The sequence below is a fragment of the Frieseomelitta varia genome, unplaced genomic scaffold (genome assembly GCF_011392965.1).
Source record: "Frieseomelitta varia isolate USP_RPSP 00005682 unplaced genomic scaffold, Fvar_1.2 scaffold_171, whole genome shotgun sequence".
Lineage (NCBI taxonomy): Eukaryota > Metazoa > Arthropoda > Insecta > Hymenoptera > Apidae > Frieseomelitta > Frieseomelitta varia.
In genome coordinates, this window is record NW_025109428.1 from 327,487 (window position 1) to 345,956 (window position 18,470).

The window sequence follows — 18,470 nt, forward strand, 5'->3', positions numbered from 1 at the left end:
TTTTTTTCACATCCTATCTCCGACACGTCCTATCATCGATCTCGGCCTCTTCCCCGTTTTCGTTCGTTTCCGAAAACTAGCCTCGAGGCGGCAATAACGAAGCGACGAGAAAAACACGCCGCTTTGAGCGTCAACTGCAAGTGCCAACTGGATAAGATTATTTCCCTGTGAACGTTCGGCTCGCGCGGCGTTTCCATTGACAGGGAACAACTTTGTCTCGCGATCTCATTAAGGATATCAAATCGCGTTCGTCGTCAGTTCGTTTACACGTGTTCGGAAGCCAATGTTCGCACATCTCTCACAGGGATTTCATTTCAATTTTTTGATTAAAACGAAAAAAAAGAGAGAGAGAGAGAGAGAGAGAGAAAAGATATATAATACATAGATGAAAGTTTATGAATAATTGATTTCGTTTCACAATTCGTCTGGCATTACAATTGCTTTAAACGTTTAACATCCAATGCTGTTAGAACGCGATCCGATCCCGTTTGGTTTTTCAAAATTAAAATACAAGGATAATTGTGCAATTTTTCCCCGATCCCAGAGAATAAACTAATCGGTTCATTTCCCAAACCAGTGGATAAATGTTTCATGAAGTAAATAAAAATAACATCCTCTGTATGCGTCTTTGTTATTTGCTTTACATTTTTTAACGAAATTCATTGACAATTCGACAAGGTTCGAGGAAAATGATGTAAAAGGAAACGAAAGAAGTAAATTAACGTTGAACAGGAATTCTCAAGAACAGCCGTAGAGCAATATTTTGAAATAATATTTGGCGAGTAACGCGACAATTGTTATATTATAGTTTCTCGACGATGTTTAGAGTGCGATGAGCAGCAAGCACGGGGGGGGGGGGGAGGGGGGGGGAGAAAAATGAGCAATCGGCGGAGAGTCTTGGTTTAATTTCCGGCGAGACAGGCGCGAGACGAGGGAAAGTTTTTGCTCCGGACGAAACGGACGAAGCTGGAGTGTTCCGGGGCACGCTGTCAGGATCAGCAAGTACATCAAAATTGTGGACAGAACGGCGAACAAAAAAGTTGTTGCTCGCGCCCGCCTGACTCTGACACAGTTTTTCAACTAGCCAGAGCGACCGGCCACGCTCCTCTGCATAGCGGTGTCGCTCCTACTTCCTTTTTCTCCTCCGCCGTTTTGTTTCGAACGAAAATTTTCGCTCGGCGGAACTGTCCTTTGCGCGGAAAATCCGCAGGGGTAAATTTCGCGTGCCGCAAATAATAATAATAATAATAATAATAGCTTTATATAACGCTCGATCCCGAGCAATAATCGGACCAATAACCGTGTACAAAAAAAAATATACAGGGTGTCATGCAACTGGTGGTACAAGCGGGAAGGTGAAAAACTGAATAGAAAGTATGGAATAAAATTTTTTCGCACGATGCTTTGTTTCCGAGGAAAATAGCTTTGAATGTTGTATCGTGTACGCGTGCACTTGATCAAGATTCAATTCAACGGATTTGATTCTCATGACTATTATTTATATATCATATATATTTTATAATAAATGTGAATATATAAATAACTATAGTAACAATTTAAAATTAATAAAATCATTTGTAATTAAAGATAATGAAAATGAATTTTTTTTAAATGAAATTTGTACCTTTTTTATCGGGGTTAATTAATTAATTTTAATAATTTAATTAAATCTCGAGAATAAATGATCTAAATATATATAAATATATATGTTATTGTTTTTGTTAAATAAAAAAATAAATATATATTTAGAAATTAAATGTTTATCGTATTTATTGATATCTAGTTCTTTTTTTAAATAAATTTAATTATATATAAATAAAATATATATTATATATAGTCATTTTAGATCACTTTGGTAACTCTGGTTAGTGTTAAACATCCCTACGATGTAAGAAGAAATGGCAATGAACAACTACTAAAAGGATTGAAACGCTAATTCATCAGCGAAGATAGATTGAAAGATGAAACAATGAATAATTGATGAATAAAGATGGGTAAAGTATATGAGAAATGGTTAGAAGAAAAAGTATAAAGTATAGTTTACAGAAAGATTGATTAAATTATTTCAGCTCGATTTTTAGAATTAAAGACATAAGAAAAGTTATGAAAATTCTATCACATCGACACACATCGAGTGTGTTCAAGAAACTTTTTGTTCCTTTGGAGTTTCAAACTTCAAAATTTGCTATTCAGATAATTTTGTCGAGTGTGTTCAAGAAACTTTTTGTTCCTTTGGAGTTTCAAAATTGAAAATTTGCTATTCAGATAATTTTGAATCTGTAAGATTCTGAAGACAAAATTGCAAAATTCCGGGTGAAATTGTACTCGAAATCTAGAAATTTATCTGCAAACAAGGCGAAATTCGTAACAATTTTTATGCTCGTAACAGATTATTAAAAGAGTGCAAAAGTGTGAGATATTGTTTTTCTGTTTAAACTTAAATAATTATAGAAAACGTGTTTCAAGCGTTCAACCTTTAAATCTATGCGGACAATTGTATCAATTATATTCTGCGTCGTTCGTCGTATTTTAATTACACTCTTATTGCAAAGAAAGTATAATTTCAGTATGAGAATATTCAACCTTGTCGCTCTACAGACCACCGCGCAGCTCCCTACATTCCACTCTCCCCGAATTATAAATTTATCGAGCACGTTCGCTCGTATTTAATCAATCCACGTGTACACGCGTTCGATTAGAAAATTACACGACGCGGAGAACGATTCGATTCAAACCGACTGCCGGAAACGTTTCACAAGCAGATGGCAAGAAAAGAAAAGAAAAGAAAGGAAAAGAGAAGAACGTGCTAGAAAGTAGAAGAAATAACGATGATTATTCAAGCGGGTTTCGCAGGATGGAGTCTGGTCGCACGGTAAATTTACGTCTCGAGGCAAGTTTCTTGGTCCTGCGGAAATCAGCGGAAAGTTGGGGGAGGAAAATCTTTGGCGGTGCGCGGTCGCCCTCCACTGTATTTATCTCCGCGGGCCGTAAAGTCGAAGAAGTTGCGAGGCGATCAAAATCTTTCTTAACGGCGAAACGAAGGTCGGCGTGGCGCCCCGTTAACGAGCACAACCACCGAGAGAGAGAGAGAAAGAGAGAGAGGGTGGAGGGGCGAAAGTTTCGAAAAGTCGGAAACGAAGATTCTCCCGCGAACGTTAATCGACTCGCTTCAAAAGATTCAACTCGCCGACCGCGAACTTGCCGGGAACGCGTAGACACCGGGTAACGAACGGTTTAACGGTCGCGAACAATGGCAGATAATTACAGGCCGGTAACGAGGAATGGCTACGCTTGTGCCTCGTGCCGCCACGTTATCCAACGTTCCCTCTCACCCTGGCGTTCGCGTCAGCGCGCGCGCGGGCCGAGGCGGAGCGTTTAATTAATGCTCGGTTATTTTCCCCGTTTGCCAGCCGGCGCGCGGTCGCAATCTCGTCATCTAATTAATAACGAGCCAAGACCTCCGACGCTGTGAAAGGCATCTGTCAACTCGATCTACGAATGCCAACTACCGCCAACCATCGTGTCCGCGAACGTATGATTTTATTTTATTTTATTTGTTGTTTCTTTTTTTTTTTTTCCTTTGTTTTCTTTTCGTTTCACCTCGATCCGCAGCTTGGAGACTTGATCCGGAAGCCTCCCATTTCAAAACTTTCAGCTGGAAACTGGAAATTTGCTTTGTTAAATTTTGAATTTAAGCTCTGCTGTCGCCGTTTCGCTCTTCAGCCCTTTCACGTGCGAATTAAATGAAATTCCACGTGATCAAAGAGGTGACGTTTGTTGTTTCCTTTTTTGTTTTTCAACGTTTGCGTGTATTTAACAAACGTCACGATCTTGTCACGTCAAACATGTAGAAAAATATTTTTTTTTTTTTGTATCCTTATTGCATGCGTGTTAAACTGCGAACGTCTCAAGAGACGTTATTGCACATCAAAGAGTTAAATTTCCCCTCTACCCGTTAACACTCATTATTGTATAGATTATTGTATATTTTTACATATTATATCTAAGATAGATATTCTACAGATTCACTTATAACAGATAACACTCATTATTGTATAGATTATTGTATATTTTTACATATATTATATATATTTTATTATTTATATAAATATTATTATCTATATTTTTACATATTATATCTAAGATAGATATTCTACAGATTCACTTATAACAGATAACATTCATTATTGTATAGATTATTGTATATTTTTACATATATTATATATATTTTATTATTTATATAAATATTATTATCTATATATTATATATAGATTATATATTATATATATTTTATTATTTATATATATATTATATATATTATTATTATTTATATTTTTACATCTAAGATAGATATTGTACAGATTCTTTCTATCTATTACTGTCTTCTACCCTAACTGATCTATCTTCATTATTTTCATCTGTTACTGTAACTTCAACATTTATCTATTTTCATTTAATTCATCTCGTTTACCTATCACTGGTATTATTATTCTATGTACTCTTTCATCTTGGTTTCTTTATTCAATTCTTTTTCTCTTTTCCTTTTTCGTATAATGCCTCCGTTTAAAACCTCGACGCTTTCTTCTATCTCTCTCCGAGAGATTTTCCCCGTTTACTCGAACGAACAAATAAATAAATTGCAAAGTATTAAAGAAAAGTACTGTTGACAACTTGAAAAAGAAACTTTCACGACGCCAATTCGTAGCTGGAGACCTCGGCAAAATCACATTTCAGAATTGTCGAGGGAATTTTCTGATGCATACTTGTGAAATTGTTAACCTCTTAACTGGGTCATTTTTTAACCAAAATTTTCTACATCTAATTAGATTACTGGATTAAATATATTGATTTTCACCAATCCTTTACACGTGCGACTATAAAAAAAAATTAACATCATCAGTAATGATAACGGTGGCATCAATTCAGAGATCCGATTATACTTGGAGATTAGGAATCCAAGTGACGAGTTACTCTTCTTCCAGTTAAGAGGTCGAGTCTCTACCCGTTCAAAACACCGCTTGACATTTATCGACGTTTTCAGTGAAACCATTGAAAGTCGAAATTATGGGGAAGGACAAGATTCTATCGGCGGGGAAGAAGTACGAGACCAGATGTCAGAGCACCGGGTCGAGACCGCCGGCTGTTCTGACTTGGTGGAAGGCTTCCAAACAACTCAAGAAGACAAGTGAAAACGTGAGTAAAAGAAAAGATAATAATTATCACGGTGCAGTTATAATATTACGAAACGCTTGAGGTGAAACAGAAACATCATGAACGACGATTATGAATGAAACAGAAAGGGAGAGAAATCTTTTTGTTACTCGAAGTGGAACAGCCATTGTCCATATTCGGCCATAATTATATTCCTCCGTTCTCTGGTTTAAACTTTACAAAGAAACCCGTTATATAAACGTAGAATTATTTCTGATTTATTTAAACTATTGAACAGTAATTTCTACGTGTCCTGATATCCTGAAGGACATACTGTGAGGTTTCATCCACTCACAGATCTCAAAATCAATTGGACAAACATATCAACACTTGATAAATACATCATGTGATGACATGTACTAAGAACAATGATAATATAAATTTACATGCCTGTTCGTTTAATTCTTTCGAGCAAATTATTCTTCTTGCCACAACGCTCGAATCTGAGTAAGTCAGAACAAACTGAACATCTCTCGTTCATAAAATTGACATTTATCACCGGAAAGAGAAACTCGTTTTTTGTAATATATTTAATAAAACGGACTTTTTGTTCTAAATTTTTATTCTAATCGAATCTTCTCTTTTTGATATTTTCCCCTCGATATTTTCATATATATTTCATTTCCTGTTTCTTTGATTTCGCTTTCGTTAAGTATCATTTGCATCAGAAAGCATCAAAAGTCTGATAAATTTATTTATTATCGGTAAAATGGTGGTAAAGTTACCCAGTTTCACATTTATTTCATTTCCCGTCTCTCCTGTCTATTTCTCGTTTCGCTATTTAATTTCCATCCACTTTTATTAAATATCCCTGGCATCAAGAAGCTACCGTTCGACAAATTTATTTATTATCAGCAGAATCGCGAGGAAGTTGCAGCACGAAACGAAACGAGACGGTTTTCGATATTCCCTCTACTTTTCTACTTCCATCGGATCGATGCTCACCTTCTCAATCTCTCCGGCGGAATCGCGTTCACGAACTTTAGCGGTACGAAAATAACGACATCTCGATAACGATATATTCCGCAGTAATTAAAAACAGGAGGAGGACAAGACTTTAGACGACGAGGCGCAGAAAAACGTTTCGAAAAAAATAAATTCACCTCTCCTGACTTGATTCGTTTTTCCTTACATTGCCTCCGTCGTATCACGTTTCTCCACGTTTTTCTCGTTTCCACGAGCTCGCCCCTTATTGGCCGTCCAATTTATTACTTCTCCGTTCTGACAGCGACACGCCAAATTCAAGCATCCGCCACATTTGCAACCAAATTGAGAAATCGTGTTGCCGCCAGGGGGGAAATGTAAAGAGAAGGAGAAAAGGAAAAGTAGAGAAAGAAATAGCTCGATCGGTGTTTAATTGGTAATTCATAGACCAACGCGTTGGCTCGTTTAACGTTGCCTCGCCTCTTTTATTCGAGGTCATTACGATCGCCTGCCACCAGCCATCCTTATCGGTGGATACTGCATTGGACATCATCGCGCAACAGTTGAAACGACGCCAATTCGATAGCCGTTTAACGACCATTGTCAAACAAACGTGTTTTTCCCTTCCTATCTTGCGATCCAATAATAATCCCCTCTGCTTATCGTTCCTCGTAACCCACCCTGGCTTAAGAACTTTTTATGACAAGGGTGGAAAATGGAGGTAGCTATTTCACGGATACTGAGACACTCGGGTACGCGTGTAATTCGTGTATCCGCGCTTTAATCCTTCGTGGTCAATGTTTATTGCGGTTTATTGTGATTAAAGCTATATTGAATCGCTCGAGAAAGTATTTCCATGTAATTTTAAGCAGGCAAATTCGAGAGCAATCTCGGCATTGCAATCGGTACACAAATCTAACAAAAAAACAGAAAAGACTGAAACACTATGTAACTGGCTGCAGAAAGATACTTGACTGTATGTCATTTTAGAGAAAAGATTTTGTTCAATAACAAACTTTATGTGTTAGAAAAGGAAATATCAAATAACTGTAAGAAGCATTTTACAGTGTGTCAAGAAAATCTGAGTTTAGCAGAAAATAATTTGGTGGAATAAAAATTCTTTTTGAAAATTTTTGCTCATTATCTTCTTAATATCTCCTATAGATCCTACTCTTATTTGTTCGAATAATAAGAGACAGTACACAAGGATAATAAAAGTTGATCAATTACGAGTTTGTATATAAAACAGCATAAGAAGCATTTTACAGTGTGTCAAGAAAATCTGAGTTTAGCAGAAAATAATTTGGCGGAATAAAACTTCTTTTTGAAAATTTTTGTTTATTATCTTCCTAATATCTCCTATAGATCCTACTCTTATTTGTTCGAATAATAAGAGACAGTACACAAGGATAATAAAAGTTGATCAATTACGAGTTTGTATATAAAACAGCATAAGAAGCATTTTACAGTGTGTCAAGAAAATCTGAGTTTAGCAGAAAATAATTTGGCGGAATAAAACTTCTTTTTGAAAATTTTTGTTTATTATCTTCCTAATATCTCCTATAGATCCTACTCTTATTTGTTCGAATAATAAGAGACAGTACACAAGGATAATAAAAGTTGATCAATTACGAGTTTGTATATCTGAAACTCAACACATTAGCTGGTTCATAGAAACGATGATCAGATAAACAAAGTTCTTAATAAACATTCTAAAACACGAACTGTTTGTTTACAAAGAATTGCTTTACTAGTTTTATCACGTTGAAAAAGGTACTCATTTCCGACAATTCATGTCGCATACGTGTCAATTTGTTCGTCAATCGTTACAATATATTTTTTACTATTTAATTTTTCTGTAATAAATTTTATTTCCATCTTACCGTAGTCGACGACTCAGAAATTGTTGCTCCTTTCGTAAATCGTCATAATAGTAGTGGAATAGGAGTCATGTTCGTCTAAGTTTCTCTTCTCATCGGTGAATATGATTCTTCGCCGTTTCCTATTCGTGTGAACGTGTTTCTCGTTCAAAGGTTTCGTTGCAATTTTCGTCGTTTCAGATGTTCGTGATTCTTCAAAAGACATCGAACATTCCTAACATTTGTCATAACTCTAGCTTTCTCTGCAATGTATCTCGCAGTATAGCTTGAATTTGACGCTACACGTGTTACACCATGTTTATGAACTATTAAACACGAACTATTAAACACTGTGATCGTCAGACAATTTTTTCTTTTTTCACAATTATCGGAATCTTTTGGTAAATTCATCATCACTTTACGACTTTTATTAACTGTTTTCGCCATTTCTGTCACAGAATAATGTTCTTCGTTCAGCTTCAACATCACGTGTATTTCAGCTCTTTCTCGCGACCCATTTTTACAAATGTTAATACGCACTTAACTGACCATATTTCACACGAATGTTACGCTTTCGATAGCTCCGGTACGACTGAGGGGTGTAAATGTTAAGACTTGTCCAAATTTATCTACCTCGCGGCTGTGGGCAATATTTACATTTTTCGTTTTTGTATTTCCAAGAGATTGCGTTTCTCGGTAATGGCGTTCAACATACTGCATGTACATCGATACTCAAGGATACTGATGTAACAACAATCTACGCAATCTCTGTAGTTTACGATACATGACATAAGAAAATACAGAGTGTGCCATCTTTAACTTATCCAGAGTGTAGCACAAGAATGTTCTAATCGTTTGTAACAATTAATGATAATATTTCGAGGTTTTTATTATACATCTTTCCAACACCAGGCATACGTGATTTATAACAAATTTCTTCTTTTTTAATGTGATCGATCACTGATAATTGATAACTGTTAAATTCACACGAAGAAACGAAATTTCACACGCGCACCTAAATCTAATAATTACACGTTTAGAAACACGAATTACAGGATAATACGCGCTACACTGATTCCACGTGTGTACACGTGTCCTTTCAGTACACCGTAAATTCTATTAGAAAAGTGGGACGAATTTCGATCTCGACAGGTTGAAGCTTATGACAGTGGTTGTTCCCAGTCTAAATAGAGAAAACGAAAAAGAAAATGGTGAAGCGAAGGCTAGACCCTCCCGGAAGTTGAGCCCCGACGGATCAAACGCGTAACGAGAAACGTAACTCGGGGAAACTTACTGGGGCCAGTGGCCGGTATTTCCTGCAAGATTAGACGACTCGTTGGCTATTGCTCTCGATAAAATTAACCGCGGGGAACCCATGATGGGTTGACTAACTGGGTTTCCGGCAAAAAAAGTGTAACGATATTACCCGGCCCCGTAGACAGGATAGTTAATCAGAGAGATTGGAACATCAAACAATCCTGTCTATCCGCGCGCTGGCTCTCGCTCGGCAATTTAATAACTCGAAACTATAGCCTGCCTATAGTACGCCTATATAAAGCGGAGCGACAAAACGACGATCTAAACTTTAGTTGCCAAAAATCAATTACACGTTGCTCTGCGATGAAACGTGGCTATGGGGAGGAGGAGATCTCGCGCGAAAATTGCCGGCAAAACATCGTTGTCGGAAACGTTGGGAAATTTTCTCGGACTGAGATGGCGAGATGATGGAGAGAGGACGGTGATGCGTGTTTGTTTCACGAAATCTTTTGAATCTTCCCAAGCACATGTTTCAAAGCTTTATTCAAGTTGTTGAGTAATTTTGTTAAAATCGAAAACTTTATACTGATAGTTGTAGCAGGATCGTATTTACGCTTTGTGGTATTGTGCTATATATATATATATATATATATATATATATATATATATCGATGATACATAATATTAAGAGACTATTGACACTAATAATTTATTTCCTAATGGATGATAAAAATGTATGTATCTTTCTTCAATATTTGTTCAAGTCGGTCTGAAAGTTACATGAAGAATAATTTAAATCATAATTTAATATGAAACACGAAAGTGGAATAAATAAATTAATAAATCGTTGATGAAAGTGTATTGATTGTGCTCGATTTTATTTTTGAATGAATATACCAACTTTTGACAGATTTATAATAAATTTAAAAAATTAAATAATAAAAAATTTATATTAAATATAAATTATTAAATATTATATTAAATATTTACAAAATTCAATTATTATTAAATATTATTAGATATTAAGAAATTATTAAAATTAAATTATTAAATATTAAATATTAAAAAATTATTAAAATTAAATTATTAAATATTAAATATTAAAAAATTATTAAAATTAAATTATTAAATATTAAATATTAAAAAATTATTAAAATTAAATTATTAAATATTAAATATTAAAAAATTATTAAAATTAAATTATTAAATATTAAATATTAAAAAATTATTAAAATTAAATTATTAAATATTAAATATTAAAAAATTATTAAAATTAAATTATTAAATATTATATTAAATATTTAAAAATTTATATTAAATATTACCTGATATCACATCAATATATGATATTAAACGAGACGTGTCTACAACACAACGAAGTTCTGCAGAATATCTAATTTGATTAACAGTACAATTGCCCGTTTCATTCTGTGGTGTTTCTGTAATCAACTCAGAAAAGTACAAGTATAAATATAATACTGATGCACTACTCGAATCATTGTTTCTCGAGTCTATAATTTTTTGTACACTTTTAAATATTCTCTTTGAGAAATACTAATTTAGCGCAACCAAAAACGCTAATAAAAATGTGAAAATCTATTCCTTTGCAGTTAATTACGCTAATGTCTAGCATTTCACTAATTATTACTAGTTACCACTATGACCATTTGACGTTTACTATGTTACACGACAAAATTGCATTACGACGTCTCACATGAAATTATATTTCCCGTTTACCATTATTGCTTTCTCGACGAAATGCTAAAATGCAACAAACGGAATTCACCGTGAAACTAAACGTACAGAGCCATCAACGCTTGAACTATAAAGAAAATTCGAACCTGCACACCGTGTATGACTCTTCGCTCGTGGCTAATGAATTTTAATGCAAAGGACACGGGAAGGATTCAATTTCTCCGTTCAAAAATGAGCTTCAGCTCGGAGATGATCGACGAATCTCACCACGGATTACCTACGCGAGATGATGGGACACGGATCGATTTTCATTAAGAAAATATCCGCCAATGTTACCAAGTGGTTGGTAGGGAACCGCGGCATTTTTCCATGCAACTTTTCCGATCGCAAGTTACGTCCAATCGAGGCAAGTTGCGAACCCTCCCCGTCGAGAGTAAGAGAAACCAAACTCCGGAAGCTCGCGTAATCCTAGTCAGAGGCATACTTGTTCCCGGAAAGTGGCAAACAGTTGGACGGGACGTAATTGATGTTTAAGGGAATCGAACGTTTCCTTGAATCTTGGTTTCAGAATGGGATCAGTGGCTCGTCGGTCGGGTCGCGTTCTGCAAAGGGGTGAGTCTCGCTATTCAACCGAATGAGAAAACAGTAATACAAAGGAGAAACGGGAAGGGAGAAAAAAAATAGGCACAATGCCGCCGGGCGTGGTAGAATGGCGGTGCTTGCGTTGTATACTAACGCGGTTATACAGGGTGGGCCGGAATTCGTGGTACAACCGAGCAGGGGATGATTCTACGTCAAAAGATAAGAGAAAAATTCGGCTTTCGAGAAAATCGACTTTAAAGTTTGTTCTAATCTAATCTTTGTATACGAACATTATTTATTGCACGGTTAAAGCAGTACTGATAATTAATTATTTACTGAAAAAGAATCTCACCGAGATCTCCGGATCTCGCGCCTTTAGATTTTATTTTACGGGGTCATATCGAAGAATAAGTTTATAAAGAGACTGCTTCAAATATTACACGTTCGAAGTAAAAGATTATGGAGGAATTCGAGAAACTGAAAAAAACGATATCAGAGAGCTTACAGCTCTGTTCAGATATCATTAATTCGTCGAGCAAACTTGTGTATGCAGCAACGAGGAGGACATTTTCAACAATACTTGTAATAGTGTACTGTATTGTAGCATTAAAATATAGAAAGTAGGAATAAAAAAATTAATTATCAGTAGGAACACTTTGTACTGCTTTAACCGCACAATAAATAATGTTTTTAAACACTATCTCGTACGGAGACAGCCAAATCGTTCACAAAGATGAACAAACGTTAAAGTCGATTTTCTCGAAAACCGAGCCTTAGATAAAAAAATGTTATACCAAATTTTTTTTTTATCTTCCTCACCCTGTATACACGCATAACTCTCGATACGTTCTACGTTTCTTCTTTCTTTCTCTCTTTCTTTCTTTTGTGAATTAAATCTCTCGACGTTACGTCAATTTATTTTGTCACTCAGACAACGAAACATCATTGCTCGAGTAATATCTGTATCAGTGTCGTCATCGTCGATAATAATTCAGTTCTTCCAGCAGCTCAGACGTGACTGTTCTGGGAAATCTGTAGTTTAATCTTGCTGGATTCTTTCAACTCATTTTCAATCCATTTTTTTTTTTTTTTTTTTCAAATTAAACAGATATCTCGAGTTGAAACATTGGTCCTAATACTCGTGGTACTTTCTGTTCTGCTAAACTGAACGCAAGATTGAAATATAAATGTTCATATTTGCAAAGGTAATTTGCAGAAGTAGAGCAGAATATCTCATTTTCATCCAATTTAATTAAATACTGAAGGGCAGATGTAAAATATTTTGTCGTTGCCTCGCATAAATATTGTCACTGTGTGAGATAGACATTCCACCCATAGAATATAGAGTAAGTAGTTACGTGAGATGTTACGGCATCGTACAGTTGACATGGTTATAATGAAATAGGGTAACTGTCCCGTTTATGGGCTCTAATACTAAAGTAAATTGCACGAAAGAACTTATAAGAACGAAAAGAAATATTATATACTTCTCTTTCGTTTTATTTTACAAAAGTTGTTCCGTATAACTAAACCATACGCGTTCTTCTTTTTTATCTTCGTAAATTCATTTATGTAAATTATTTTGAAATCGCAGGCAAATGAGGAAAAGTATATAATTCTTCTTCCTTTTGTTTTTGCAACTTAAACTCAACCTTTATAGAGCAATACTGTTGAACAATCAGAAGAAAACTGAAACGTAGAGAATTCACTTTATTTGAATTCTGACGTAATGATTCTTTAGAAATTTTGTCAAACTGTTTCAACATGTGTCTGTTAGGATATCGTGAGTATACTTGACAGAACCTGAATGCCTATGACGATTTTTGATAGGAATACATATCGCATATATATCGTATGTAAAAATAATAAGAACGGTCACAATAATATTGTTTATAATTTAGAGCGAAAACATTTTTATATATTTCTAAATTTTCTTCAACGTAATTAAAAAAAAAAGAAACTTAAGCAAAAGATTGGTTTTTCTACATATCGATATAATTACTATTTTTCTTTGGATATTTTGTAGATTTTTGCACGTTACGTGCATTGTGTGTATTTACCTTCAAGTTTTCCATTAATGCGTAAAAATCTACAATCTATATTACAACGTAACATAGAAAAACACAAGTTTGTGGCAAATATATTTACCTAAGCCTAACCTAAAAACGGTTAAACGGTTAAAATGTTTTTTCTTCTTTTTTTTTTTTGCACTATTTTTATCGTATCCTTTTATTCGTAACATCATCATTATTATTATCGTGTTATTCTTTTACATTATTTTTATCGTAAAATCGATACTGAAACACGGAAACGGGGACAGGCACATTAATAGTTATCGTATCTCGCCGGCAGATAAGCAACGAAAGCCCTCGAAAATTTTCCGTTTCTCCCGCAGACTGACATAATTTCAACATTCTCGTTTTTTCGATCGCTTCGAAACAATTGTTAGCAACGTGCACGCCGCCGCCCCGTTTTCCTCTTCGGCGCGCAACGACGCGGCTGAAAGCATAAAGAGGAAATATAAAAAAAAGTATAGCGAGAGCGCGGGGAGCTCGTGTACGACCGATAAAACTCCAAACGCATAAAGATATTTTACCGCGGGTAAAAGGGGGGAAAAGCGAAAGGAAAAAGAAAACGAGAGAGAGAGAGAAGAAGGAAAAGCCAGTTGCGGTTCATTTTTCGCCCGCAATAAACGCGTAAATTATGGCGGGAAATAAATTGGGATCCGTATTATTCTAATTAAACGTGGTTGAGCACGCGTCGAAATAAATACATCGGCCGACTCGATACTTGTTTTCGTTTCCCTCTTTCGTTGCCCGGCGATAAACGATGGCTGACGGGTACGCACGTGTGGTGTTTGGAAACGACAAAGCGCTTAAAAATCGACGAAAAATCATTTGTTGTTCCTAAAGTAAACGTTCGCCTCCGCGCAGCAGTTAAAAGTCAAATATTTCCCTTCGAGCGATACCGTCGGCCGTATGTTTGGAATATTTATCCGTTCTTCAGCCTTGTAAAATACGCGAGTGATCATAATCAATATGATCGGCCAGCGGAGAGTACACACAGTGCGCGGTACAATTAATTCATCTCGCACAACTATCGTTTTGTTAATAATTTCCCATGCTCGATAACGTAACCCACCATTGGACTGTGATTGACCGTGCTCGGCTGCGATTTATCTAAATTCCAGATCAGATGTCGCGTTTATATTTACTTTCAACCCGGTTCGCTGTAACTCTAGCGACCGACAAAAAACAAAACTTTTGTGTTTCGATGTACGGTGATAAACAAATTATGGTGATAACAGAAAATCACAGTCTTCTCGATCTTCTTGTATATTCGATATCGATTACTCTCGATTGAAAATCGTTCGCGAACGATGAGAATTGACCACGCGCAAATGACCCCTCGCGAAAAATCGAATTTGTTCAGATTCATTTGCCGATTTCGATGATCTTTTGATGTAATATCGAGTTGAGAGTTGCTGTTTGTTGAACGATTATTATCATGAAAAAAAAAAAAAATTCCAAGTGGAATTGAGATTTAGAATTTTTTTGTAGGCAGTGCAGAAAATGTTCGTGCCCTTAACTTTGTTTTCAGTTTGGAATTTCGATGTATGCTTACAATTTTTTTTCTGGAATCGATTTGTTGTATAAAATAACTTTCTTCGTATACCGTGCATTTGTTTCAACGAGCCAGCTAGATTATGGTTATAAAACTGAATCAACGATTAATTTCACGTTATAAATGAAACATTTGCAATTTTGTGTTCAAATTAGCATCAACTGTGCAAAATGTTTCCGTAGCAAATGTGTATATCTTAATAACAATGAAGGCTGATTCGCACGAAATATGATTATTGTACTAATATAATACGCAATCTACGAAACTTCTTCAAACTTGATTTCCCCTTCAAACCAGCCCTCAGAACAAATTTTATTCTACATTCTGTTTTCTCCTTCTTCCACGAGGGATCATCTCGCGCCTGCTTCTAAATACGCGTAAGCGAATCGTCGTGCATCGAAATATGGCGGAAACATCATCATCGGATGAAACAAAGGGAATCGAATTTACCCCGGGGGGGGGGGGGGGGGGGAATTGCTCGCGTGTCAAAGGGATTCTCTGAAAAGGAAATTGCGTCACTTCAACTGGCATCGCGTCGCGTAGGAGCGTCTTTGATCAATCACCATTCGAAAAACTTCGCAACGAAATTATATACCAATTTCAACAATTTTTTTTCTTTTTTCAAAGAGACAATTATATACCAATTTTAACAATTTGTTTCGAAGAGACAATTGTATACCAATTTTAACAATTTTTCCTTCGAAGAGACAATTGTATAACAATTTTAACAATTTTTTTGACGAAGAGGCAGTTCCTACGCGACGTATCTGTAGCTCTGCTGTTGGAAAATCGATAAATGACGTCAGCCGCCGTGCCATAAAAGTTAGAACGCTAAAAATTCAGATCTCTCGTTTGATAGGCTTCTCGTCAACGTCATTCTTCTTCGCGATCGCGTTCGACTAATTTGTTCAGACGTCGAGGGCGAACGCGTGCTTTATCACGACGAATGAACAGTGATGAAATTGAATGAAAAAAATGATAAAATTCGATATTTAAGAGCGTTTGGAATTTCGATATTGCGTGTAGTAATTGCGTAATTTATTCTTCACTTGATCTCCATGATACAACGTCACTCGGGGAAATCCCAATCTTCACTCTTTCGAGCTATAGTCAATCGCACAAGTTTACATACATTTGTCGGATTTCAAATACTTCAGATGGAAGAAGGAAGGTTTCGAATGTGTTTCATGGGTTTTAATTAACTTGTCGATTAAGATTAGATTCCTCGAACATCGACAACGTTTCTTCGCATGAAAAAATATTAGAGTTTGTATTTTTTTAAATAGACAGGGTCCAAAATATATGGAAACGTTGTATATTTTTAGGCACTTTATACAATTCTGAAAGTTTAAATTAATCTAAAAAAAAAGAGAGAAACGTGTAAATTAATCGATAAAACGAATAAATCTTATTCTGGTAAGAAAATATTTTGTGTGCCTGTTATAATTGTATAATAATTCTTATAGTATATCTCTAATAGTATAAAACTTTGTTGTTATACTATTTTGACTAAGAAATAAATCAGTGCCTATGAAACGTTTAAAATTCTTATTATTCTTAAAACACTTCGATGATAGATAAGCTTAGCTCAGCTATAAGAAAATGCATGTGAGAAAGCGAAAAATTTTCGCCACATTATGTGTAACCAATCAAGGCCATTACAAGCATTAACATCGAAATAAACCTCTACAATTAAACTCTATAAAACTAAACTCTCACATACACAAAACTCTTTTTGGAACATTGTGATATTTTATGAATACTGCGAAGAAATCACAATAGGTAACATTTAACAAAAATGATGAAGCATAACTGTAAATCCATCTGTGATATTTCCATAAACAAAATTACAAAAAAGAATCTACCAACAGTGATCAACAAGCCGACAATTCAAAATACTTTTATAGAAATTTTCTAGATTTAAAACGGTGCATTCTTACAAAGTTGCTGCTCTTTATAAAAGTTTCTGTTCTTCGTTGCACCGTAAAAACTTTCTCCTGTTCTTCCTTTCGTTTCTCTGATACGTATCTCTGATACTCTGAATGATCATATTTATACTTTTGCCATCGTTGAAAAGTCAAACGAGAGAAAAAAGAGTGATTCGTGTAAAAAATCGAAAGATGAAAAAAGTGACGTTGCGAATAGGAAAGAAGATCGTAATTCATATATGTCGCTTCTGTCTCTATTCGAGAGGGACGAAAAATTAATACCGAACGTCAGAACTATATTCATAGTGTCTATATCCACAGAAAATCGGCAAGAGTTGCCGATGATTTATTATCGCGTCAATGTTATCAATATGCGTAGATTAATAGTTTCGTGGGTATGACAGACGGTTTGATAATAATTTACCAGGTGCGTTCGTGTAATTGCTATCGATCCATCTAGGAACATTTGGATTGATAGCGAAGCCATCAGTAACCGTCACTGAATCCACACGCGTATAATGATGTTCGAACAAATCTAACCGAGAGACGAACATTTTGGTCCCGCGGACAATTCGATTGTCGTGCGGCCAGCACGTACCGCCATTCCGACGTACTTTGGATAATTAATAATTCGTATTACACTTTTCGGAGATGAATATTAAAAGAGCGATGGAACAGAGTAGAATTCGAGTTTCTTTTCAACACACACTTTCCGCTGGATGTTTCAAACAGGATATTCCGATATTCGCACATAATGTTTTATAAATCCAATAACTGTCACTGTATATGAGAAATATTATTTAAATCTAAAATTACCATTATTTAAATATTGAGAAACATCATTTGAATCTAAAGTTACATAATCTTTATTTAAAATTTATTAAATCATTTATTTATCTACAATTTATTATATCATATATTTATTTAATGAAGTTTATTTATTCAACAGGTTTTTATTATTTTGATAGATATTTTTATTTATTTGTATTGATATTTGGACAACTGAAGTCACGTGTATTTGAAAGTGTCAAGATAGTTTAAATTATTCTAAATTTACTCGTGAAAGTTACCAGAAGTCCAAGAGTGTCAAACTTTCAATATATTTATTTAATGTTACTCTCTTTCAATCTTTCGTTATAAATGAGCCAACTATTTTAAACATCCTAGATTGTGCGTGTGTTGAAAAATAAAATCAAAAGAAAAAATAATTTATTTGAATTTAACACAACATTATGAAAATGACGCATTTTAGAAATTAAGAATAATATGGCCCTCTGACAAAAATCTTAAAATTATTCTTTAATTATTCTTAGTAACGTCAGAGATCAAAAGTGAACCAATCTTATTCTTTGTAAACCAAAAATTTGCAGCTCTTCACCAGATGAGCACT

General features: G+C 35.0%; 1 protein-coding gene across 3 annotated transcripts in view; it reads left to right on the top strand.

Annotated features, from left to right (window-relative positions):
- Window positions 1-18,470, top strand: part of LOC122538675 (hemicentin-1-like) — a 282,205-nt gene that overhangs the window by 178,523 nt on the left and 85,212 nt on the right. For all 3 annotated transcript variants that reach the window (XR_006308897.1, XM_043672950.1, XM_043672951.1), the window contains exon 7: window positions 5,042-5,193. Coding sequence is in view for 2 of the 3 variants with exons in the window: in XM_043672950.1 (XP_043528885.1) it covers window positions 5,042-5,193 (152 nt within the window). In the remaining variant the exon portion in view is untranslated. The remainder of the gene's footprint in view (window positions 1-5,041; window positions 5,194-18,470) is intronic.